Source organism: Alligator sinensis, unplaced genomic scaffold (genome assembly GCF_000455745.1).
Source record: "Alligator sinensis unplaced genomic scaffold, ASM45574v1 scaffold755_2, whole genome shotgun sequence".
Classification (NCBI taxonomy): domain Eukaryota; kingdom Metazoa; phylum Chordata; order Crocodylia; family Alligatoridae; genus Alligator; species Alligator sinensis.
The window spans coordinates 3,928,508-3,940,718 of record NW_005841883.1 but is presented as its reverse complement, the minus strand read 5'-3'; the positions used below and the strand labels follow the sequence as shown (position 1 = coordinate 3,940,718).

General features: G+C 40.9%; 1 protein-coding gene across 3 annotated transcripts in view; it reads left to right on the top strand.

The window, feature by feature from the left end:
* MRVI1 (murine retrovirus integration site 1 homolog) overlaps positions 1-12,211 on the top strand; it is a 238,680-nt gene that overhangs the window by 181,944 nt on the left and 44,525 nt on the right. For all 3 annotated transcript variants that reach the window (XM_006017678.3, XM_025196720.1, XM_025196721.1), the window contains 5 exons: positions 2,086-2,156; positions 7,120-7,293; positions 9,865-9,942; positions 10,392-10,441; positions 11,199-11,240. In XM_006017678.3, coding sequence (XP_006017740.2) covers positions 2,086-2,156; positions 7,120-7,293; positions 9,865-9,942; positions 10,392-10,441; positions 11,199-11,240 — 415 coding nt within the window. The remainder of the gene's footprint in view (positions 1-2,085; positions 2,157-7,119; positions 7,294-9,864; positions 9,943-10,391; positions 10,442-11,198; positions 11,241-12,211) is intronic.

Here is a 12,211-nt window from a genome sequence, read left to right as displayed (position 1 = left end):
AAAGCATGGTGCAGTAACCACTCATACTGCACCATACACATGGCGCATGGTTATTTTTAGCAGCTACTTCACCATAGCAGCGTGCTATAGTGGGGGGAGTGCGCCACTGTGACAAAGTAGCTTCTGGTCACGCGTAGACACCCATGGATGCTACATTGCTGTATCCCAGCCAAGCATCTGCCTGTTCCAATACTTGACTACCTTCAAAGTCAGACACAAACTTTTAATAATTTGCTCAGTACGAAAGAGAATATGAACAAAATTGGAAGTTAGATTAAATCTGGAAAATATAAGAAAATATATATGCCAAAGAAATCATGAAGACTTTTCAATTGTGCACTCATACATTAAATTGAAGGCATATGAATTAAATTAAAAGATCTGAAAAGTTACTAAAACTTAAAAAGCATTTTTAATATAACAGATCTTTGGAAATTCCATCACAAATAAACCTTGCATCTCTCTTACAAATGGTTTGCTTAAACTGGTCCTTTCCATTTTAAATTCTTTGGTGTGCAGACTGTCCAGACTTCGTTGCATTACCTCAAGGGTGTATTTTGGATTTTCTAGTGTGGGGACCTTTTTTGTTTAGTTCAGAACACTGTAGCCTAACACCACATCTGTTTTCAAGCAGAGAGAGTGATTTTTTTTTCTTGTGAGCTCCAATAAATTAAATGTGATTCAGGGCGGTGTTCTAAAAGGAATGTGCCAAGCAGGACAGGTGGTGTTATGTTTTTCAGCAATGGATGTGGAAGCAATCAAGTACAAATTTTAGTTGCAAGCACACAAAAAAGCAACAAACTCTCCCTTTTGCTGAAGAAGGGTGTCTGTACCTGAAAGCTTGCAAAGAACAATTTTTCCAACTATTTAGTTGGTCTAATAAAAAATATCACATTTACCCAAAGAACCTTGTCTGCCAGTTACGTATTGAAGCCTTTGATCTGTGTGTTAGAACAAAATTGAGGAAAAATAATCAGAAAAGCATTATTAAAATACAGTGCAAGCTGTTTTATAGAGTTTAGCTGAGACAGGCTTCCAACATTTAGTTCTGGATTTGCACTTCTCCAGTGCGCAAGACCTGTTTCAGTTCAGCATCATGATGAATTGCCCTATTTAGATTAGACTTGGATCCAAGCTTCCTAAAGATGGAGAGGGTTCAGAGATGGTTTTCTGAGTAGGAATGTCTTTAAATTTGATCCTGAAGGCTCCCCCGGTTGCCAGTGATATCATTTTCTGGCAGGTTGACAATGATGTGGGGATGTTCAGAAATGCTACTTTTAATCATAAAACTTAGTTTAGAAAAGACTTACGATTATATAAACATAGACAGATATTTTCTGCAATGTGTCACATTTGCATCAGTTTTGGATCATGCTACTGAACTAAAAGGGGACAAGTTTTTTGTAGAAAAATCAAAAGATCATAGTAGGTTTCTGTGTCAGTTTATTTATGAAAGTTAAAAGTTCCATTGGTTAGAATGATTTTTACTATACGCTGTTTCTGTTATTTTTTTTCTCTTCTGTGCAGCAGCAAAATAAACATAATTTGTAGAGTAAATGCAGCAAAATAAACACATTTATGTTAGGCTCCAGCCCATCTCCCATTGAACTTAAAGGGAGTTTTTTAATTGATTTCAATTGGATTGGCCCTTAGTGAAAGGAGACTGCTACTTAAAATGTTTTTAAATAAAGTTGACTTGAAATTTTCAAATGGTAGAGAGAGAGCTTTTTCCTGTTTCACCCCAGATATTAGAAAACATTAAAAACTTATATAAATTCTCTTTTCCATTATTTTACATCCAATCTTATGGGAAAATCAATACAGACGTCATCAGTCTATCAGCTTGAGCCTATCTTCATTTTGTTATTTGAGGCAATAGTTAATTAAATATCAAACTGATATTTTCAGGGAGTTATTTATTTCCATATTGTGCTTTCCAGAGGGCATGCCAGTGGATTAAAAAAAATACAATGTTAAAAAAACCTATACAGAGATTGTGTTAATATTAATAGATGTATATGATCATTACATTTTAATTTTAACTTGTTGCTTACTGCCATGTTTTGTTTTGATGTTTTCACCCAGACCTCATAGTCCTCATCTGAGACATTCTAATCGATACACTAAGAATTCAGTTAGCTCACTGACGTCTGTTGGTAAGAAATACTTCAGTATATGTATTTTAAATATAGGTGTTTCCATGAAACAAAAAGTGACTTGTGCAAGTAAATTGTAAAGAGAGAGAGAGAGGTCCTCCACTGGCTTGACAAAGTCCTTTGACTTCAGCTGATTTGTACTGATTTGGCACCAGCTGAGGATCTGGCCTGGAGAAATTAGAATGACTCTATACCCTGCACCTCCTTACCTAGTCCACCGTACACAATGACTGTCGTGTATACCTAGGAAATATTGAGGATGTGGTAGAGTGAATTATGTTCTTAAGAATGCACATAGGAACAGACCAAGTTAAATGCACCTATATCCTCTCCCCTCAAATCTATAATAATAAAAGCTGAAAAAAGCTAACTTTGTTTACAAGGCTAGAGAGGGCCTGCTTGAAAATGGTTGCATGCATAATACTGTCTAGTTGTCAGACCTACAAAATGTAAAATAGAATAAGAAATCTCATCAGCAGATGTCATTCAAAACATTCAGTTGAAATATGATAGCATTTGGTTAGACATTTAAACAAAAACTGCCTCTGCTCACAATGTATACTACCTTACTCTATAAATGGAGCCATGAAATTCCATATACTTACTGCAGAATAATGTTTTACTCGATGAAAGTAATAGTGATGAAATCTGGTCCTTATGCTACATTTATGCCAAAGTTTGGGGGTGAAAGCATCTGAAGCTAGTGGCAAAATTCCCACTGTCTTAATGTGCAAGATTTCAGCATGGGATGGTTTGTGTCTAAATTTTTGCTTTAGACTTGTCTCTATTTACAACATTTTTGTTTGCAAGTGCAAAGTACAGAGAGATTACCAGCCTGAATACAGTAAAGTAAAAAAGATAATAAATTAAGACTTGCAGTACTACACAAACTACAGTTAAAATACGTTCAGAAATCTTTTCCCAAATACTTAGCAGAGAAAACAATTCACATAAAATTAAGTTACATATTGTACTGTGAGGTGTTTATTTCCAATTGTATTTTTATTGGCAAAACTTTAGTTTGATTAGTTCAGTTAATTTTATAGGTTAGCTTAAAATAATGAATACATTAACCTTGTTAGATTAAAAAAAAAAGGTCACCAACTTTTTAAATAATTTGTTTTTAAAATATGGAATTGTTTTAAAAATATAGCATCTAATATATGGTAAAGAGGGAAGTCAGAAGTAGTCAAATTTCTGAAAACAAGTGAAGAATGGCACTACTGGGCTTTAACTGTAAAATACCAAAAGATCTTCATGGACTAGAAAATGGTTGTAACTAGGGCTGTGAATTAATCACCATTAACATGCACAATTAACACATTAATTGGTTCTTGCGTTAAATGTTTTAATTCATTAATCGCATACATGTTTTTGGAGCCAGCGCCCAAGCTCTGCTCCACTGTCACCACTGCTACCTCTGGGTCTCCCAGTGGGGCAGTGGTGGCAATGCAAAAGACTGCAAGGCAGCTTGGGCATGGGCACTGGGCTGCTGCAGCAAGAAGGCAGGAGTGGGGGGGCACACGCACACATACATGCAGACAGACAAAGACATGAGCAGCCACAGCATACACACAGCCGGGAATGCCAGGAATGCAGCCCAGTGGCTTGTAGAGCAGCACCTAGCAGGTAAGTCTGTGGAGAGAAAGGGGTGGGAGGGGAGGGATGGGGGCACAGATCAAGGCCCCCGTGGTGAGGGAGGGAGTGGGGCAGGAGGGCAGGTGCTGGCTGGGGTGAATGGAGTCCTGGGGCTTAGGCAGGTCATGGGGCAGAGCTGTGGGAAGCTCATCCAGGGGCACAGGGAGGGCATGGCTCCCCACCACTGCGCACACCCCTGTGGGAGGCATGGAGGGCACGTGCCCCCTGGATTTATGCACAGGGCAGAGGTGGGCTGCCCACTGTGAGCTGGGGCTCTGCACCTTGCTGCCTTTGCCCCGGGAGCTACATGATGGCTGCACCATGCATCCCTTGCCTGCCCAGCAGTGGGAGGCACAACATGGCATCGTGCAGCTCCTGGGGCAAAGACAGCCCCAGCCCACAGCGGGCAGCCCTCTGCCTGTGCACAATCTAGGGGCCACATGCCTCCCAAGGCATGCACCAGCAGGGATCCACCACCGCCCACTGCCACGCTCCTGGATGAGCCTTCCACAGCTCCATTCCCTGACCCTGCCCCACTCCCTCCCTCACCATGGGGGCCTCAATCTGCCCCCCCACCCCTTCCCCTCCACAGATTTACCAGCTGGGCACTGCTCTACACACGGCCGGGCTGCATTCCTGTAGGGTTACCATATTTCCAGTTTCAAAAAAGAGGACACCTGTGAGGGAATAATATGATTGGGGGGACAGTGATATGCCTGTGCCCTGCCCCTGCTCCTCACTCCAAGCTACAGCCTCCCCCCCAGCCCTGCTGCTGTCCCTTACTCCTGACCCACAGTACCCCACATCCTATTGGGCATGTGAGGAGCCCCCCTTCCTGGGCTCCAAACCCCACACACGCATCCACAGCCCCCCACACCTTCACAAATTCCCCCCCACACACACACACCCCATACCCACCCTCCAACCATACAAAGTACCTGCATAATTTTGCATAATTTTGAGTATTTCTGTGCATAGGTTTGAGTTTTTAGCTGTGCAATTAAAATCACAATTAATTGCAACTATTTTTTTAAATCACACAACTAATTGCGATCACATTTTAATTGCTTAATAGCCCTAGTTGTACCCTATATAGTTTAACATATAATAGCAGCAATGATACCCAGCCCAGGCATTCTCACCATTTGTTGGAGAGAAATAAGTACTGTTTGGTAAAAAATCAGCTTTTTTTAGGCTGTGTGTGTGTTTGGCTGGTTGGGGGCAGGGATAACATTTCTAACCCCCCCCCCCCAATAACAATTAATTAAAAATACAAAAAAACGAAATGACTTGCAACTTGGATGTGTCCCCAGATGCTGTGTGCTTCACTGCATCTTGATTAGTAAATTATTCTTCATTAACAAGGCATCCACATTTGATATAGGCTGGGTAGTCTTAGGGAGTCAGATGCATTAATGCACATTTAGTTTTCACATGTGTGTTTAAATGATGTAACAGGATGGTGCCCAAGGGCTGCTGTGATGCTCCATAATGGCTGATTTGATCTTGACTGGCTACTGCTCCAGCCCCTGAGAATCTCACTCTGCTTCCTCGCTTGCTATGCTTTGATGTTAAGTCAGTAATGCTAGCATGATAACATACATTGGGCTGCTCTAAATGGGCTGCCTGCTAAACTGGAACAGTGTAGCCATCTCCACTGCTTAGCTTGGGGGTGCACTAACTGTCACTGTCACTCAGCAGTTTACTAACAGATTAGCAGGCCTGGCAGATTTCAACAAATCTGCAAATTCTGTTAATATTTTGTCACAAGGACATGAAAAAGAAAGAAGCAGGCTTACTTATCCTGTCTCAAGCACCATGCAGAGGTAGCTATACTGTTTCCAGTGTAGGAGGCAGCTCACCCACAGGAGTGCAGTGTGTTTGGGGGGCTTCATTACCAAGATGGTGAGCTTTATGTATAGTCCTAGCATTAGCACCCATCTCACTTGAGACTTGGATTTCTAAGTGGCTTAGGTGCTTCTGAAACTTCTTATCTTTAGCATGAAACCACATGAAAAGCCATTTTTTAAGTGGAAGGAAAGACATTGTAGTTACCATTAGTGAAATGTTCTAAACCATCTTCTAATGGCACCGACAGACATGCAGGTCCTTGCTTTAACTCATGGTGCATTGCATAAAGCACCATGAGCTAGAGCAACCTCCCCCCCACAATCCAACAGATGTTCACCAAGGTTAGGGGGTGGGGGAGGATCAAGCCTAACTGTCTGTCCTGTGATTGGGGCTGGGCTGATGCAGACCTGTCCCCCCTCCCACCTCTGGTGCTGTCTGCAGGAAGGGAGAGGAGAGTGAAGAGGGAGCTGCAGGCTGGGGTTTGCCTGGCCTGAACTGAAGACAGGAAGAAAAGAGGGCAATGTGAGGTGGGGAGCTCCAATCCATCCCCCACCCGCCCCCAGCTCAGACCAGGCAAACCTGTCATATCTCCCCCTCCCCACTGCAGATAGCACTGGGGGCAGGGCTGGGCTGCATCAGCCCAGCCTCAATCATGCTAACAGATTGACCCTAGGGAACACAAGTTCCCTAATGTGCTGTACTTTGGAGTGCCTTCATCTGATCCCTCATTAGATAAGGGTTAATTTATCATGCAGTTGTCCACTTTTAAAGCACTGTGCACCTGTGCATGTGTCATGGCACAGCTGTAGAGAGCTTTCAGGGGGTCAATTGCATGACAAATATAACTTCTGTCTGTGCCCTAAAATTACAATTGCATTTGTTTTAGACCCAATACTGCAAATGCAAAACTCTGAGCCCAGCTCAGAAGACCATTCAATGGAACTAATCATGTTTTAAGTATGTACTTATACCTGCATCAAGAGCACTCTGGCCTTGAAAAAAATTACATGCAGAAATCTTCAAAAAAACAATAGTTTTATAACAGATATGTTGACATTCTCACTGAGATTGGCATAGTACCACTCTCATTTTCATAAACTAAGAAAACGAGCACTAGAAATCAATCCTCAGAAGAGGTATATAGAAAATCTGGGTTTATAAAAATGCTGCTGTTTAGAGGCTGAGCCCTGCATTGTGATGAGCATGTTCAGCTCAACATATTTTGTTTCACAGAGTGTCATTAGTATCTTTCAAGACTGGACTCTTAATTTGGGGGGGAAGGTGAGGGACAAAATCAGTACAAGGTGAGAGTAAATGTAAATATTAAGTAAATATAAGTCACTCCTCACTTGTAGATGTATTTAAGCTATGCAGTAAGAATGCTTGAGGAATGTCTGGTTTTTTTTAAATGCCATGAATTATCTAGAGACATGATAATACACTAGAATTCTACTTCACATGTTTTGCTACCCAGACAACACAGGCCACGTGATTGATCTGGTAAATGATCAACTGCCAGATGTCAAAATCTCTGATGAAGATAAAAAGAAGAATCTTGAGTTATTAGAAGAAGCAAAAAAAGTGAGCGAGAGGTTCCTAATGCGCAGAGGCAGAAAATCAAGAAGCAGTTTTCCTGAGTCTCCCACAGGTAGGTGCCAACTATGAAAATAATATAGTATTGTAAATTTCACAGGTTTACTGATATAAAAAATGTATTTTCAACCAGGGCATTCACAGTTAATGGTTCTGTGCATATACTGGTAATCTGCCTCAGGATGTTATCAGAGTCTCTTTCTGACTCCCTTCAAAGAATAGTGTAAGTCCTTTCCATTTAGATCCTCTAGAACTAGAAAAAGTGTTTTGTGCAGAAAATTTTTCCACCAAGAATTTTATTATATTTACTTGTTTATTTATTTTTGCACACTGAAAGGTGTTGTGGAAAGCTTTCAGTTTTTATTAATATTGTGATTTTTTTCTGGGGTTTATTTACATAAAAAGTTAATAATTTTAAACTAATTAATTTGTCTGGGGGCAGGGCTGGGCTGGGCAGTTAATAGTTCTGATATTTAAGGAGAAAAATGTAGACCTGTTCTATACTAAACTATTTTTCCTGTTTAAAACATATATCAAATTTTTCTTAAAAAGCCATTTTAACTTGAAACAAAGTTAAGATGATCACTTCACCATATAATTAATGCCAATTAGTAACAAAAGTTTCTATTTTAGAATTGTTCTCAAGCTTTTTGAGGAAAAAGTCTTCTAAATCTTTCTTTACAAAATTGTTTTCTGATAACTTCTAACTCATTGCAACCATGTTTTCACCAGTTTCCTTTGTTTCCTTTTCCTTTTTCTATTTTTTATATTCCTTATCCTCATTCCATAATTACTCTTTAGACCTTTTTTCTTTTAACACTGAATCCTTTATTATAACTGCTGTTTTAACAGTTTATTTCCATGAACCTGATTCTAGTTATGTCTTGGTGTTTGGAAAAAGCTTTGTTCTAAAAAACTGCTGTATCACAATGGGGCTAATGAAATATATCCTAACACAAAACATTCTTCCAGGCCTTCAAACATAAATAGTGGCTAAACTACAAGCAATTGCAAGGCATTCCTGAGGATGGCAAAAGTTGCTTGATGCTCCCTTCCACTAAGATAGGCACTCTAACTCATGGCGCTTTACATAAAGCATCATGAGTTAGAGACGCACTGAACCCAATTGACATTCGCCTGTTGAGTGGGGGGGCACTCCAGCAGCCACCCAGGAGGCTGCCAAACAAAACCACACTGCCAATTTGCCTCAGCTGGCATACTGGGGGGAGCTGAGCCAGGCCCTTTCCCCCATCCCCTACCCAAGCCTCTTGACAGCAGCAGCACGCAGCTGCTGGCTCTGGTTTGCCATGGCCAAAACTGGGGTGGGGGGCCTGGAGTGGGGGAAGGGAGCCCCCCTCACCCTAATCCCCTCCCCTCCCCATCCCCTTCCCTCCCCTGCTGCACAGGGTGGAGACTCTCTCCTCTCTGTGACAGCTCTGGGGGCAGGGCTAAGCAGCAAAGGCACATGGGATATAGGCAGAATCATCCATGCTTAACCCTCACGGGGAACCTGAACAGAAGTTCCCTAAGGGGTTCTGCTCTAGAGTGCCATCAGCTATTAGTTGGTTTAAAGAGAGTTACATTTTTGCATGATTAGCCTTTTTTAAAGTGCTAGGCAGCCATGAACATGTTATATCATGGCTGTAGAGCACTTTCAGGGGCCTTATCTCTCAAAAAAAAATGTAACTTATGTAAGCACCCTAGGAGGTTTATCTATTTTCAATATACTGATAAACTTTAGTCCTTTCTTCATGTATATCCACTTTTCTTTCTCTGAGTTGCAGTGGAACCCTTCTGAAGACAAAGTAAGGATTTTGTACCAGAGAGGCCCGCTAGAAAATTAGGATTTGGGAGTGATATATAGCCCTCTTAAGAATTTATTTGGCAATTGCTTTGATTTTTTTAAGAATGCTATCTTTTGTTCCCCTAATACATGGGTGCTCAACTTTCAGCCCAAGGGCCAGATCCAGCCCAGGGCACCATGTCATCTGGCCTGTGGGGTCACCCATAGTTCTAGAAATTTGGAGGCTGCCAAATCTCCAGACCCACGATGAGCCCCAAGCCCTGTGCATGGGATCCAGCACCCAATTACATTGTGCAAGACTGAACAGGGGCTGTGCCAGGCCTTAGGCCCCAATCCTGGTGTGGAGGGCTGGGGGGTGCAGCTGGGTCCTGGTATGTGAAAGGTGGAAAGTGGCAGCACTGGGCTTCTGAGACCAAATTCTTTCAGGCAAAGGTTGGGAGGGAGGAATACTGAGTCCCTGGGACCCAATCCCAGTTTGTGGGGGCAGGAAGGGGCAGTGCTGGGCTCCTGGGACCCAGACCCAGCACCCAGGGCAGGGTGTGGCTGGTACCAGGCCTCAGGACCTAATCTGCCCTGCAGACCAACCCCACACTACTCACCTGGCCCATGGAACCAAAATGTTGAGCACCACTGCTCTAATACATTGTAGTAAACCAAAATAATTTGTTAAGACTTGAAAATGCTCTGGCCAAGAATGTTGCCATCTAATGATTATAGCACTATAGCATTGTTTGGTTTCTTTTATCTGAATGAAAGACTAAGAAATAATGAGCTAATTGCAAGAATTATTAAGTAAGTTTTTGTTTTTTCAATTTAATGAAGCAGTTTCCCCGACACGTAGTCCAAGAGTTTCACCTGTATCATCTCAGAGCAACTCACTCACTCTTCCAGTCCCGGCAGGTAAAATCCTATGTATATTTTCTTACAAAGCCAAAATACATTTCCTTCCATTGAGAAATAGATAGTATTAATAAATTAAAGACATAGTCTTCTTGATAATGCCAAAGCTCAAAAATGGCCACATTTTATTACGAAAAGTTTATTCTATTTTATAGTCTTTCATTTTATGTCTGTAACATATTGTCTTTACCAATTGTGGAGCTTTAGTGTAATATTTAATGCCCTTTCTCTGACTGTGTTTGAAGCTGAATGGACAAATGGATTTTGCATTCTCTCCCTAAACTACAATTATATGGATTTTAATACTTAAATGGCAGATTTTCAGTGTTGTGCTTTTGGTATTGTCACCTAAATTGTCATGTAAAATACGATAGTTAGCCATTACAATAATACAGTTTTCAAACAAAGTGTTAACAATCAGATGTCATCATATATTTTGATTTTTCTAGGCCCTGATATATGTACAGCTGCTGGTGTCGGATCAGTATCTCCACTGCAGGTATGAGAGAACTGTACATGCTAAAATGCAATGCTTTCATTTTTCTGGGAAAGTTATAACCTTTATGAATCTAATGAATTGTGACTAAAGGCTAGATTATACATGGCATAATGACAAGTTTTGAAACATGAAGTAATAGAGAGGTACTGGAAGAACCAGTCAAAATCAAAAGGGCAGAGAAGTAATCCTGGCAGTTTTCAATACATGAGTCTAATTAATCTCTACCTCAATTGATATGAAATTAAAATAATAAATAATAAGTAATAAGGCTGATGACAGTGGGGGGGGGAGGGGGAGGGACACTGCACTTTACTTTCAGCTCAGCAGGCCCCCGCACCCAGTCCAGCACATGTCCAGAAGAGGAACTGCATCAATTTGATCTGGTTTGCCCAACATCTGTATAGATTGCATGCTTCAGTAGGGCTTTTTCACTTTTATCTAATAGCTGATTGAGTCAGGTCAGCTGGAAGCTGGGTCAAACTGACACAGTTCCTCTTCCAGTAAAGCGCTGGGTTTGTTTGTTTTTTCCACATCTGTCAGCAGCCTTTGAGATTACGTTAAGATTACTCAATTTAAACATTGCAATAAAAATGAGAGATTAAAATATCATCTCAGAATATCTACAGGATAGCAGAGCTAAATGCAGTATTCATTGTATGTATATATAGATGTGTGTGTGTGTGTGTGTGTGTGTGTGTGTGTGTGTGTGTATAAAGCAAATGTGATTTTTTTTTTTCTTCTTTTTTCTTTTTGTTAGAATAACAAAATTATAAAAGAGGATGAAGGGCAATCTGCAGAAGTAAGCACTTAATACTTTATCTCATGAAATCTTCCTCTTGAATTTAAACTAAGATAAAAATGTTATTGTGTGGCTTTGAAATCAGGTAAACCATTTTAAACAAAATGAAATGATAAATAGTACTGAACTGAAGATACCACAAAGGACCATCTGAAGTACTGGAGGGAAAATGGTTGCATCCAACCTAAGGGTCCAGTCCTGCAAAAATTTGTAGTCCAGTTCATCTTTCCTCACATAAGTAGTCTCATTGATTTTAGCATTTAACACCAAATTGTAATGTGATGCAGTTACACATATAGAAGTTAAGGGGAAGTAAGACTTCTGAACACATCTCTGCCTGTGCACAGTCTCACTGGTATTCCCTACATCTTCACTGGACCACAGTGGTGACAGAAAGGGACATATGCTTTCAGCTCTCTTTCCCCTCTGTTCTCTCTCTTACCCCAAGCATGAAGGTAGGGAGGAGGCAGAACTTTGACTTGAACCCACCTCCCCAACACATGAGCCAACAAAGCTGGTGGTTGCCCAAGGGGTAGGGAAGTAAAAGGGTTGGAGGAAATCTATTTCCTTTAGGAGCAGGAGAAGAATAAGGGAGATATTGTAGTTTAACTGAGGCATCAGAGCATGGAAAAAGGTCAAGTATAAGCCTTGATAATCAGAAAGATGAAATAAACATTGGCAATGGATTTTGCAAAGGAAATTTACTGATGAGAAGTTGCAAATTGAGGAGAGAGAAATAACAGGGACCTGGGAAAATGAGAACTATCAAGGGGAGGAGCTATCATGTATGCTTAATTGGTGGGGGGGGAAATGTAGGTTTATACATTGGAAATTGGGGTAATAATAGAAACCATACACTTGACAAAAGGAAGACTCATGGAAAGTAATGATTTCCATGAAAGGTATTGAAGTAAGTGTGGAAAACCTTAGATTGAACTCAATGAAGATTTTTGCCTAAGTTTCATTCCTGC